The sequence below is a fragment of the Phacochoerus africanus genome, chromosome 13 (genome assembly GCF_016906955.1).
Source record: "Phacochoerus africanus isolate WHEZ1 chromosome 13, ROS_Pafr_v1, whole genome shotgun sequence".
NCBI classification, from domain to species: Eukaryota; Metazoa; Chordata; class Mammalia; order Artiodactyla; family Suidae; genus Phacochoerus; species Phacochoerus africanus.
Genome location: NC_062556.1, coordinates 4,054,713 through 4,068,550, shown reverse-complemented (window position 1 = coordinate 4,068,550; position 13,838 = coordinate 4,054,713). Strand labels below are relative to the sequence as shown.

Below are 13,838 nucleotides of genomic sequence, written 5' to 3'. Positions count from 1 at the left end.
ATTCTAAGTTATTTTAGAAAGATATCTCAGGAAATCTAAGAAAAAAGTTGAATAAATATATACTTCCTTTTCCCATATTCAGGATACCAAGTATTTATAAATATGGCCTCCCTCTCAACTCAGGTAACTTCAGCTTTAGGAATAGTGTCATTTTTTTAGCGCTAATATAGTTCTGAACACACCTTCCTATCTAATTTGGGGGGAAAGGAATTCTTTTAAACGTTGAACAGCAGCTAATCAAAACACCAGTGAAGCTCAAATAAACTCACTTTGTTTATAATAAAATCTAAAGATCATGTAATAAGCTTGGACATTATCTTTCCAGCAATTTTCTATAATGTCCAAGGCAATAAAGACAACATCTGTTTTTACAAGAGAAAAACAAGGAGTTTAAAAAATATATTTTCTCAACTAAGAAATGCCTTCTCTTTTGTCAATATTACAAGACATCCATCGACTGACAAAGGAAAAATGAACATTTCACTTGCCTGTTTAGGAAACTAAATTGGGAGCATTACCAGTCATAGACTTAAGTTATTTCTAGGGAAGAATATTTAAAGCAAAGAGAAAGTTCACTGCCAACTGCTCAACTGGGAGGGGGGGGGTACGGCCTGAACGAGATACCCCTCCTTATCACTCGCCTTTTTCCCCACCACCCACCCGGCACCAAACCCCCATTGTTCTACGTAAAACTCGCAGCTCACGGTATCTAAATCGCAACGGCCACATTTCTGGGGCAGGTGATCAGGAGGAGGAACTCTGGAGAAACCACACTGACTTGCTGCTTCGCCTTCTCTTCCCCCACCCCAATAAAATCCAAATGAGATCGTAAATCAATCACAAGCTGGTGGGGGAGAGGATCCCAGCTTCCCATCCAGACGGCTGGATGTCACTCCCGAGGCGGAGGAGCAAAGCCCCGGAAGGTTACCATGATAGACCGAGCCCCCTAAAGATCATTTAAACTGACACATCCGAGCAAAATGTAAAGAAATCCCGGGCCGAAAGCCCTGCAAAGTACACGGCCCGGGGAGTAGACGCTGCTCTCCCCGAGGAGCCGCGCCAGGAGAGCCCAGGGCAGCAGCGCGCAGCGTCCCCCGCGGTCCACTTCCTCCCCGAGCCCGGCCGGCAGGAGGCTGACCACCTGCCCCGGCGCCGCCGCCGGCGCGACGCGGACACTCACCCATCCTTCCTCTTGGCTTTGTAGACGTGCCCGTAAGTGCCTCGGCCAACTTTGCAGCCCTCGTATTCAAACAGGTCCTCGACCCGCTCCCGCTCGCTGCTCAGCTTCACTTTAAAGTCATAGTCCATTGTCACAGCCTGCGAGGCCGGGGAGCGGGGCCGGGGCGCCGGGGGGCAGGGGTGGGGACCGGCGAAGCTCCGGCAGCCGCGGCCCCCGGGAACCCGCCCGCGCTACGCCCGGCGGCCGCAGCGCCGGCCCGACCGCGGCGGCAGGAGCAGGAGGCGGCCCCGCGAGGGCGCCGGGGACATCCAGGGGGGCGGCGGGCAGGGGCAGGCCGGGGGGGGGGGGGGGGACGGCGAGGTCCCCGGCGCAGAGAGCGAGCGACGAGGCTGGGGGTGGGGAGCGCTGTCGCTGCCCTTGTCCCCGCGGGCTCCCGGGGCGCCGGCCCCTGGCTCCGGCCGCGCGCTCTGCCCCCGCGGCGGGGAGCGGCGGGGCGGCGCGGCGGGCTCCCCTCTGGCGCTCGCGCTCGCGCCTCGCCGCGCTCACACACGCTCGCACTCACTCACTAGCCCGCTCGCTCTCCCATACACTCAAACAGAAAGGCAGCGCCGCACAACAGCCGGTACCTCCTCAGCGAGCGGAGGGAGGGGACTCGCGGAACACGGCCGCGCTGTCGCAAAAACGTCGCGAAGCCTCGGGCGGCTCGGCGCCCCGCGCAGCGCGCCCCGCGCCGGCCGGCCCGCAGCCCCAGCCGGAGACCGCTCCCCGGGGGCCGCGCGGCCCAGGCGCGGTAACCGCTGCCCGGAGCTGCTGCCCCACGCACAACGTGGGCCGTCCCGGCGGTGGCCGGAGCGCCAGACTACAGGGCCCAGAATGCACCGGCCGCCGCCGTGGCCGCCGCTCCTGCGGCTCCACCCCCCCCCAGTGGCGATGTCGGAGCGTTGCATGATGGGATTAGTAGTCCAAGGGAGGGGAGTCATTGCAGCCACTTGGGGAGAAAAAAATTTTTTTACAGCGACGGAAAAATCAGACTCTGAGCCAGAGTCTGATTTGGGGGGTGGGGAGTTAACCAAGGAAATTCCAGTGTGAGGAAGGCTAGTCTGTATTAGAATCACGCTGTATCCCACTTCCGAACTCTAGAGTTTAAAGGGCATTATCATTATCGAAAAAACTCTTGGGTACTGGTCAACAGCTCACCGGCTGTCACTTAAATGTGTGCTCGTCGTTCCCAGTCTCCTATGGGCTGCACAATGAGCGACGTGCTGACACACATTGCAGACAGCAGTAAAAGTGAGTCAAGAAGGAGTGGCCACGCCGCTCCCAAAGAGTGTCGCTCTGGTGACAGATGACCGTCCAAATGCGTCCCATCCTTTCAGAGGTGACATTATTTTGAGGACAGCCTTCTGCACCACTGCCTACAAGAACAGCGGTTTTTAGCCAGATTACAGCAGTGGGTCTAAATCCATGGAAACCGTTTGTCAATAAGTTTAAGGTAGGAAAGTTGTGGCTGAAGGAGTCCTGATGGCTTGATAATCATCTCTCATTTTCTCTCTCCGATTTAGACGTCTGTTTTTTCGTTTTATATTTTTATCCATTTTACTGTTCCCAGTTGCTACAGTTTCCACCAGAGCTCTCCACCCCCCAAAGGACATATCATCTCTCCCACTTTTAACCCCCATAACACATTTTTATGCCTTTCCCATGGTGGTCATCAAATTCTCTTTTGCCTTCTATTTCCTCTCTTGCTAGAGTATAAACTCCTATAGGAATTCATATTTGTGTCTTCCATAACACTTGGTATCATGCCTTGATTGTGGTTCATAGCAAACATTTGTTGAATTAATGGGTAAGAATGTTGACGTTAAAAATCTCTACCTACAGGAGTTCCCGACGTGGCGCTTTGGTTAACGAATCTGACTAGGAACCATGAGGTTGCAGGTTCGATCCCTGCCCTTGCTTAGTGGGTTAAGGATCCAAAGTTGCCGTGAGCTGCGGTGTAGGTCGCAGACTCTGCTCGGGTCCGAGTTGCTGTGGCTGTAGTGGAGGCCAGTGGCTACAGCTCCGATTGGACGCCTAGCCTGGGAGGCTGCATATGCTTCGGGAGCGGCCCTAGAAAAGGCAAAAAGACAAAAAAAAAATCTATGTACAAATGTTGACCATGATACAATGTTATGAAAAATCCTCAGAAGGACTCCTCTTTTATACAGATTTACTTGGAGAAAATAGTGACTTCACCACTGGTTTAAACAAACTTACGTATCGAACATTAATGAAATTGTTTTTACCCAGTATATCATTATTTAGTGTTTGAGTACACTGACTGATTAGGTGGGTCTAGGATTGAATCTTTTTTTTTTTTTTTTTGTCTTCTTAGAGCCATACCCCCAGCATACGGAGGTTCCCATGCTAGGGGTCAAATCAGAGCTGCAGTTGCCAGCCTACACCACAGCCAACTTGGGATCTGAGCCACATCTGCCACCTACACCACAACTTATGGCAACACTAGATCCTTAACCCACTGAGGGAACCCAGGGATTGAACCCACATCCCCATGGCTACTAGTCAGGTTCATAACCTCCTGAGCCACAACAGGAGCTCCTGCTTGTTATTTGATTGTCTGTCAATTTTTTTTGTTTTTTTTTGTCTTTTTGCTATTTCTTGGGCCACTCCCGCGGCATATGGAGAATCCCAGGCTAGGGGTCGAATCGGAGCTGTAGCCACCGGCCTACGCCAGAGCCACAGCAACGCGGGATCCAAGCCTTGTCTGCAACCTACACCACAGCTCCGGCAATGCCGGATCCTTAACCCACTGAGCAAGGGCAGGGACCGAACCCACAACCTCATGGTTCCTAGTCGGATTCATTAACCACTGCGCTACGATGGGAACTCCTGTTTGTCAAATTTTATGGCCGAATTCATGGTGTATGGAAGTTCCTGGGCCACAGGATTGAATCCCAGCCACAGCTGCACCCCAAGCCATAGCAACACTGGATCCTTTAACCCGCTGAGCGAGGGATGGAACCTGCCTCCTCAGGGATATTATGTCAGGTTCTTAACCCACTGAGCTTCAACAGGAACTCTAGAAACTCCATATTTTGTATTTGTTGAGGCATGTGTCCTTTCGTCCAAGTATTTACTCATAGATCTTGGGAAACCAAACCACCGCCCCTAGAGGAAAGGTTGTAAAGAAGCCAAGAAGCCTGGGACTGAGCCTACCCCACCCTACCCCCACCCCCTGCGTAGGATATTCCTGAAGCTTGAAGGTCCCAGACTTCAAATGTACTTTTGACTACTGTTTTGACTCCATCCACCCTGTGGATGAAGATAAGACTTCCCATTTAAAAAAAAAAAAAATGTTTTTTTTAAATAAACATTGTATAGTTTTAAGAAACACAACATAATGTTTTGATATACCTAGTGAAGGGATTTCTATAGTCCTGCTAACTAACAGTGTTCTTACTGTAATACTGGAGCAGGAAAGGAAGCCAGCCTCGGACTGGGGAAGAGAAGGACTTGCTTCTCTCTCTGAAGCTATGGTGTGAGTTAGGGATCTGGACTCCAGGTTGGGGACCTCTGGTGGTGTGAGGTAGGCTGGCCCCTTAAAGAAACATCAGGAAGGGGAGCGAAGGAAGAGAGAGCCAGTGGGGACCCTTACAGGGAGCTTCGCTAATGTGTCAGGAGCGGTAATATCTAATATCCAGCTTTAGGTTTTTCTTTAAGGTGTGTTTATTCCCCTCTGTTAGCCCCAGGATTTCAGCTGGGTCTTACCTGTGGAGCTTCGGTCCAGGCTTGGAGGAGAGAAAAGGGCAGCAGCCAGACACTCAACTGTGGAAAATAAGAAGTAGCCTGCGGAGCCACAGCAGTGAGCCGGGAAGCCCCTGTGGCGCATGCTTGATTCCAAAAACTTAAGGAAGGGGACCTGGTTTTAGAAAGGGTTTCCTCTAGATCAAAGCATCAGGTCCAGGCTCAGCTGTTATTTGCACGAACTGAACGTATCAGGGACGTAAGAGCTGCCGTTTCCGTTTGATTTTCAACCCCGGTCCTCCCGATGTCGCAGGTCCCTTTGCTCCACGATGACTTTGCTCCACTGACACATTCCAAACAATGAGCAAAGGACGCTCATGCTTCTTTTCTTAAAGTGTGGCTCTGTACCTTCTAAATTTACCATCTCCAGTCTAAACATGCCTCGCAAACCCCAGCCCCATATTTCAGCTGCCTCCTGTGCAGCCTAAGGGGATACTGTGCTGTCATCTCAAACAGAATTTCTGAAACCAAACATACCATGCTGCGGCCTGAATCTCCCAATTCCTGCAAAGAACGCTGCCAGTAGACAGACGTGCTCTTGTTTTCCTGCCAGCCCTAGGCGTTCAGGCCTTCATTAGCTGCCCATTGTCGTCCATCCTCATGCAAATATGCCTTTGTCTGTCCCATTCTCAAAGGCTGGATGCTTCCTCATACCATCGCCCGACCTTTGCGGTCCTGCCCCTGCTTCAAGGTACAGTTCAAATGCCCGACTTAATCACGCAGCCTCTCCTGCTTCTTGCAACTGAATATGACCTTTCTCTACCATGAACTCCAACCCCCTCCCTGGAACCATTGCGCTTTGTTTGTAACTCAAGGTAGAAATATCACAGCTACATTGTTTTCTAGTCATTTACTTTATACACTTTAAAAAAATCTTTTCTTTGCTAATAAACACCTTAATAAGTCTCTGATTTATCTCTGTGTCTCCCTCCCTACAGCGCCCAGGACATAGTTTGCACAATTATGTACAATTAAAATGTTCCTTCCTTCCTTTCTTTTCTTTTTTGTTTTTTGTTTTTTTAGGGCTGCACCTACAGCATATGGAGGTTCCCAGGCTAGGGGTCTCATCCGAGCTGTAGCTGCTGGCCTGCACCACAGCTCACAACAAAGCTGGATCCTTAACCCACTGAGCAAGGCCAGGGTTCGACCCTGCAACCTCATGGTTCCCAGTTGGATTTGTTTCCACTGCTCTACAATGGGAACTCCTAGCATGTGTTTCACTGGAATCATTTCTATAAAGATTGAAATGACCTTGATATTAATAAAAGAGGGGCGGTCCTTTTATAACATTTGGCATTTTTGCCTCAGTCCAGCCTCTGAACCTATATTTTTTGCAGTGTGCAAAAGGATTTAGTGCTTTGTGATATATAGCATAAAAGTCCACACCACAGCAGTGGCAATGCTGGATCCTTAACCTACTGAGCCACCAGGGAACTCCTACTGGGTCTTATCAGAGTTGATCACTTGCTGTCTCTACAACTTTTAATTCAGTTTTCTCATTCAAATTGAAAGTGTGCTTTAAAGGGAAAGTCGCAGCCTTCCCATTCTGCAGATGGAATGTCCATTACCTTCATCACATAAGCATTGAGCACATGTGAAGCATCTGCCAGAGTTCCCACTGTGGCTCAGCAGGTTAAGAACCCAACTAGGATCCATGAGGATACGGGTTCCATCCCTGGCCTCACTCAATGGGTTAAGGATGCAGCGTTGCCACAAGCTGTGACATAGGTCACAGATTCGGCTTGGATCTGGTGTTGCTGTGGCTGTGGGGTAGGCTGGCAACTGCGACTCTGATTCAATCCCCAGCCCAAGGAACTTCTATATGCCACAGGTGTGGCCCTAAAAAGAAAAAAGCATCTACATTTGAATATAGTGTGAGACACAAGAAGTAGCAAGTTAGGGAGTTCCCGCTGTGACGCAGTTGTTAACAATCCAACTAGGAACCATGAGGTTGCCGGTTTGATCCCTGGCCTTGCTCAGTGGGTTAAGGACCCGGCGTTGCCTTGAGCTGTGGTGTAGGTCACAGACGCGGCTCGGATCCTGCGTTGCTGTGGCTCTGGCGTAGGCTGGCGGCTACAGCTCCAGCTAGACCCCTAGCCTGGGAATCTCCATATGCCACAGGAGCAGCCCTAGAAAAGGCAAAAAGGCAAAAAAAGAAAAAGAAGTAGTAAGTTAGATCAACAAGTTCTCTAGTCTTTTACAATTTTTCAAAGAAAATACTGACGCAAATTTTTCTTAACTGTATAAACATCCAAAGTTTAATTAATTTATTAATTTATTTTTCTTTCTTGGCCACACCTGAGGCATATGGAAGTTCCCCGGCCAGGAATCAGATCCAAGCTGCAGCTGTAACCTATGCCAGATTCTTAAACTACTGTGCCACATTGAGGACTCCCCAGAAGCTAATTAAGACCCTAGAAACATCCAGAACTGAAAAACCCTTTCAAAAATAACTTTCTCCCATTCATCATGTGAGCGTCATTTGTTCTTATAGAGTCATTTCCTCCATCTAACTGGACACATGACCATGAACAGTTGCTGCATTTTATCTAAGATGCCCGGCATGACAGGAGATTAACTGGGTTTCGCAATTCCAGTTCTAAAAATCCTAAGGGCTCTGGACCAGCTGAGTCAGGATAATGTGATTGAAAGTGGGTCTGGGAGGAGATTACCTAGACTGGATGGATAGGGAGTCCCGTGGTAGCTTAGTAGTTAATGAATCTGACTAGCATCCATGAGGATGAAGTTTCAATCCCTGGCCTTGCTCAGTGGGTTGAGGATCCGGCATTGCTGTGAGCCGTGGTGTAGGTCGCAGATGCGGCTCGGATCCCGCGTTGCTGTGGCTGTGGCGTAGGCCTGCGGCTACAGCTCCGATTCGACCCCTCGCCTGGGAACCTCCATATGCAGAGGGTGCAGCCCTAAATAATCAAAAAAAGAAAATGGGATGGATGGCCAAGGACTGTGTGAAGTGATGCTGCCTGAGCGATGATGCAGCAGAGTGGTCCAGGTGGATGGAGCAGAGGGACAGCAAGGGCAGAGGCCTTGAGCTGGGAGCCAAGGGGCAGAAAGAAGCCTTGTGTGATAGCAGAGTCATGAGTGAGGGGAGGCTGTGTGAGCCAGGGACAAAGAGGTAGGCAGGGACACGTTTATACAGAGCCTTTTAGCCCACGAAGGGGCTTGGGTCTTGGGGTGATTGGAAGGTTGTAAGGAGGGGAGTGACCAGATGTCCTTTTGAAAAGAACATCTTAGCTGCTACGTTATGAATGGATTATAGGATAGAGAGAGAGAGAGGGGATTTGCTGATCAGTTGGACTGAGAGTAAAAAGAGGAAGGAGACATTTCTGCTGTGGTCCACTGGGTTAAGAATCCTACTGTAGCCGCTCAGGTCACTGCCGAGATGCAGGTTTGATTCCTCCACCCAGGGCAATCTGTTAAAGGATCTGACATTGCTGAAGCTCCAGCTTGGAATTAATACCTAGCTTGGGAATTTCCATGAAAGGTGAATGCAGCCATAAAAAATAAAAAATAAATTTTAAAAATGTTCTAAAGGAGTTCCCGTCGTGGCGCAGTGGTTAACGAATCCGACTAGGAACCATGAGGTTGCGGGTTCGATCCCTGCCCTTGCTCAGTGGGTTAAGGATCCAGCGTTGAGCTGTGGTGTAGGTTGCAGATGTGGCTCAGATCCGGTGTTGCTATGGCTCTGGCGTAGGCCGGCAACTGCAGCTCCGATGAGACCTAAACTAGCAAGAGAGGCTGAAGCAGAGCAGAGGAAGGAGGCTTGCGCTCTGTGGTTAACAGGTGGGAAGGAAAACAGGCCAAGAATCCGGTCTGACTGTCCTACAGTCAAGCCCAAAACTCGGTGGTGTGAAACAACGATTTATTATTTCTCACCCTTTCTTTACGCCGGGTGGGCTCAGGTGGCTGGTTCTTTCTGCTGGTCTCATCTGGGCTGCAGGCAGAGGCTAGACTGGGGCTGGAAGGTATCAGATAGTTTAAAATGACCTCATTTACATGTCTGGGGCCCTGGTGCTGGCCCTTCACAGTCCTCTCCATATGGGCTCCCCCACTCAGCAGTCAACCCTACGCTTCCTTCCATCGCATGGGGGAGCTCTCAAAGGGCCAAGGTAAAAATGTGAGCTCTCTGGAGGCCCGGGCTCTGGAACTGACTCAGCCTCACTCCCAGCACCTTCTGTTGGCGAAATCAAGACTCAGGATGAGCCCAACTTTGAAGTCTCGGCAAGTCAACGCTGCCTCTCAATGGTGGGAAATGCAAAATATCACGGCCATGCTCTGGGGTCTATCCAGGTCTGGATGTCTGTGAATCCGCAGACTGGGTCAAAGTCGCAGCAGCTCCTTTTCAGATGGCTTTGGTTTTCTCTCGAAAAGCTCACCTGCTGTGAAGGAGCAGACAGGCGTGGAAGAAGAGAAAACCGTGAGTTCATATCTCACAAGACTGCAGGTTGAAAACCTGGGCGTTCCTGTTGGGACTCCACAGGACTAGTATCCATGAGGATGCGGGTTCAATCCTTGGCCTCACTCAATGAGTTAAGGATCTCATGTTGCTATGATCTGTGGTGTAGGTCAAAGATCTGGCTGTGGGGTAGACCGGCCGCTGCAGCTCTGATTTAACCCCTAGCCTGGGAATGTCAATATGCTGCAGGTGCGGCCCTAAAAAAAATGAAAGAAAGAAAACAACCTTTGGGCAGAATCAGAGAGATACCTTCTGGCGGGTCATCGCAGGACTGCTAGCCAATGTCAAGGGCCCGTTTGCAGGTGCAGCCTGCGTTCCATCAATATCCATCTGCCCTGTCGTGAGATTTTCACCACCAGCACTCAGCTGCCCAAAGACAGATGTTGGATTCATCCAGGGTTAGGGCCTGCCCGCTGGGTGTGATCAAAAGAAGATGAGGGGCGGGAGGTGAGGCTTGTTGGCAGCAGGGTAATTACAGTGACAGACCATGACATTTAAGCTGGGTAAGCAGGAAAATGAAGACAGGATTTCCTCTCTTAAAATACTAGGTTGAAGTTTTTAACTTTTTCGCAAAACAACTTAAAAAATAAATACCTACCCTCGTTCCTTGCTTCATTAACATCTGTGTATGGGGTCAAGACCTGTCCGTCAAATACATGCTAAGTGAAACAGACAGCAGAAAAGCTAATATGGCAACACCATTTCTCCTTTTCTCAACTAATGGATTCCCAATACAGCGATGAGAAGAGCCCCAGCTGAAAATCTCCCCCATTGGTTGGTGATGAATTCCGCTCCCACGTTCTGCAAGTGTTACAGAAAATTCACCCCTTTAAATGACATTCGGTCCTATGATCTTGTCCCGTTTTCCTCTGTAATCTTACCTTTTTGCTTGAAGAAGCATATTACTTTAATTTTCTGTTCAAAATATACTTGACCACACAGCAGCAGTACAGCAAGCAAGTCACCTACAGGAGCCCAGTTTGGTTTCGTGATCAGTTTTCCAAGGTTTAATTTTGAACTCTGCCTTCTCATTCCAGTAGGTTTCACCTTCCCGCAAGCTGGGCCTTGTGATTAAGACCGAGTCACCAGAAAAGCCAAGTCTTTTCTGGCTGGTTCCTGTACTACCATGGATTGCCTGTGAGCCACAGAGCTCTCTTTCCATGGAACATAAACACGGTCAGGTCACCTCTGCAACCACCTGACACTTGATACCTGAGGCTATTCGTTTCCATGCAACTCCATGCCCACAACCTTGGAACTTTTTTCTCCCTTAGTAGCCCTTCCCCCCACCAGCCAAGGTCAATTTCCATCAGATATTGTCCTCCTGGCTCTGCAACCTACATCCTGTTTAAACTTTAAAATGCTGTTTTATTTACATCATTACTCTGCTCAGAAATCTTCAAGGACCCTACATGACCTTTCATTGCCTACAGCATGAAGTTCAGACTCCTTCAGCTAAGTCCAAGCTCTGTGTTTACTTTAGCCTGACTTGTGAGACTACTTTAAGGCAGCTGGCAACAGAAACGTTAGAACTCGGTTTCCACAAAGCTAAGTTCCCTACAATCTGAGCTCGCCAGTATCCCTAGTAACGCTCCAATCAGCTTCTCCTCACTTCTTCCCCCCTCACCCAATAAAACAGGGGTTCTCACCTGGGTGTCCATTGGAAATAGCTGGTGAATTACCCTAGCCCATGTGATATCATTGATCTGGGCCACGGCTGGGCACTGGGAGTTTTCGCTCCCTGGCGATCCTAACGAGCGGTCAAGGTTGAGAATGGCTGTGTTAGGACAAGTTTATTGACTCTCCCGAAAACAGCCAACACGCCACTCCTTCCCCAGCCACACCCCCCTTCTCTCTTTTACTAATTGAAACCCTGCCCCTCTTGGAGAGCCAGCGCAGGTGCTGCTGGGGTCTCTCCTTATCTCCCAGGGCCAAACACTCCCATAGTTATACCCCATTTACACTGAAAAGGACAGAACACTGTAAACCAACTCTAATGGAAAAAATAAAAATCATTAAAAGAAACCAACACTCGGAGTTCCCGTCGTGGCTCAGTGGTTAACGCATCCGACCAGGAACCATGAGGTTGAGGGTTCGATCCCTGGCCTCGCTCAGTGGGTTAAGGATCTGGCGTTGCCGTGAGCTGTGGTGTGGGTCACAGATCTGGCTCAGATCCCGTGGGGCTGTGGCTGTGGTGTGGGGCTGTGGCTACAGCTCTGATTAGACCCCTAGCCTGGGAACCTCCAAATGCCGAGGGAGCGGCCCTAGAAAAGGCAAAAAGACAAAAAAACAAACAAACACCAAAAACCCAACATTTGTTAGACACTAAGCATACACTTCGTTTTGTGCGTTTATCCTGTCTCTTCAATGGGATTCAAAGGTATGGAAGGACAGGGCCCGTGGCTTATAGCTCTTTTTCTCCCCAGAACCTAACCCAGTGCCTCTCCTGCAAGGTTGGGGAGTGTTGAAAAGCCCAGTGCCCAGCTGTAGCCCAGATCCCTTGTACCAGAACAGCTAGGGTAATGCACTGGCTGTGCCCAATGGACAGGCTGTGTTTTACGGGAGAGGGATGGTGAGGTGATGGTGATGTAGCAGGTGGCACGTCAGCGCTCTGCTCTGACCGCATCGCTTCACCTTCCTCTCTCTCCTTGGGCAGGTACCACCTTTAGGCTCCGGGAAGCCCTCTTCACATACAAAACTGAAACACCTGGGAATTAAGCGACCCCCACCTTAACTTAATGACTGGGCGCAAGCACCAGCGCTCCGGCTCTCGTGGCCTCTGATTGGGACCTCACTGGGGTGACCTGTGCCGTCTCCTCGTCACCCTGAATTTAGGTCCGAGTTGGTCTTGTAGCCTGACTTAGGCTCCTTTCTTCCCAGTTCTGCTCCCCCATTCTTTTCCTGGGAACACTGCCTAAATCATTTTCACAGGAGTCCTTGCATGAAGTTCTGCTTTTGGGGGGTGCTGGCAGTGGTGGTGGCGAACCAACCTAAGACAGATGATGATAATATGATAACAGTGATAGCAGCTAATATGGATTGCATATTTTCTTTTTTTATTGAGTATTTTTTTTTGTCTTTTGTTGTTGTTATTGTTGTTGTTGTTGCTATTTCTTGGGCCGCTCCCGCGGCATATGGAGGTTCCCAGGCTAGGGGTTGAATCGGAGCTGTAGCCACCGGCCTACGCCAGAGCCACAGCAACGCGGGATCCGAGCCGTGTCTGCCAACTACACCACAGCTCACGGCAACACCGGATCGTTAACTCACTGAGCAAGGGCAGGGACCGAACCTGCAACCTCCTGGTTCCTAGTCGGATTCGTTAACCACTGCGCCACGATGGGAACTCCCTATTGAGTATTTTTGACATGCACAGCATTAACTCATTTCATCCTCAGAATTGGGTAGGGACCATTGGTGAGTCTTCTTTTACAGATTAGTAAATTGAGGTGTGCAGAAATTAAAGGAATTCACCCAAGATCACACTGATAACCAAAGATGGAACTCAAAAAAAAGGATAACCAGTAGGGGGTCAAATACAATTTAAAAATAATTTCAATCAATGACCCCTTAAGCTTAAGGGGCTAGTTAGGAATGCAATCACCATGTATATACTTTTGTTGTTGTTGTTGTTGTTTTAACTAAATGGCTTCTGAGTTCTGATAAGCAATTTACAAACTTTCACACGCGATCAGTTTGTAGAGCAGAAAGTTCATTTCTGGAGTTCCCTGGTGGCCTGTGTAATAGTCCTTTATTCAGACGACTGTTTACTGAGTTCCGATTGTAAGCTGGGCCCCTCGGGCTGCTTTTAATGTGTAAAGGGCCAAAGTCAGTATCTTTGGAGACTGAAAGCCGGGGCAGGTCAGGGTTTTCCGGATGTTACCTGAAGCTGCTACTCACCTGTGGGCCCGGATTCTGGAGCTATGTGTTATTATCAAAATGGAAAGTTAGCTGAGGTCAATCTTATTTAAAATGTGATTTAAGGCCGGAATTCAGCTTGGGCCGCCGGAGGCGTGCCACTCCGCATCCCACCCGCGTCCCCACCCACGTCCTACTCCGCATCCCACCCCACATCCCTTGCGCTGAGCCCCTTCAGGTGCTACAGCGAGAAGACCTTGCCGAAATGACCACAACAGGGGAATTTTGAGTCACTGGACCTTGCAGAATTTTCTAAAAAGCAGCCATGGTGGCGCAAGCTGTCGGGGCAGGAATCTGGGCCTTTGTGGGGGGGAAAGCCACCCAGCCTGGACCTGCAGGTGTCACTGGAGGGTGCACAGGTTTCATCTTCCAGCAGGTCGGAGAGTTGGCTGCAACAGCTGGGAGAGGTGGACTTTTTTCCTCCTTCCACTGGCAAACAATTCTGGGTACCTCAGCGTTGACAGGCAG

General features: G+C 49.8%; 1 protein-coding gene and 1 long non-coding RNA gene across 6 annotated transcripts in view; both read right to left on the bottom strand.

The window, feature by feature from the left end:
- Positions 1-1,815, bottom strand: part of CDK8 (cyclin dependent kinase 8) — a 106,754-nt gene extending 104,939 nt beyond the window's left edge. The window contains exon 1 of one of the 4 annotated variants that reach the window (XM_047755628.1): positions 1,181-1,815. In XM_047755628.1, the coding sequence (XP_047611584.1) occupies positions 1,181-1,308 (128 nt within the window). In that variant the 5' untranslated portion in view covers positions 1,309-1,815. The remainder of the gene's footprint in view (positions 1-1,180) is intronic. The other 3 variants (XM_047755629.1, XM_047755631.1, XM_047755634.1) reach the window with 3 other exon arrangements.
- A 7,029-nt stretch (positions 1,816-8,844) lies between these two features.
- On the bottom strand, positions 8,845-11,277 carry LOC125113368 (uncharacterized). 2 transcript variants are annotated; one of them, XR_007131427.1, is made up of 2 exons: positions 11,105-11,277; positions 8,845-9,378 (listed from the first exon to the last, which is right to left on the bottom strand). It is a non-coding gene; the product is annotated as an uncharacterized LOC125113368 (long non-coding RNA). The 2 variants fall into 2 exon arrangements; XR_007131428.1 differs by lacking the exon at positions 11,105-11,277 and adding an exon at positions 10,337-11,093.
- Positions 11,278-13,838: the final 2,561 nt, after the last annotated feature.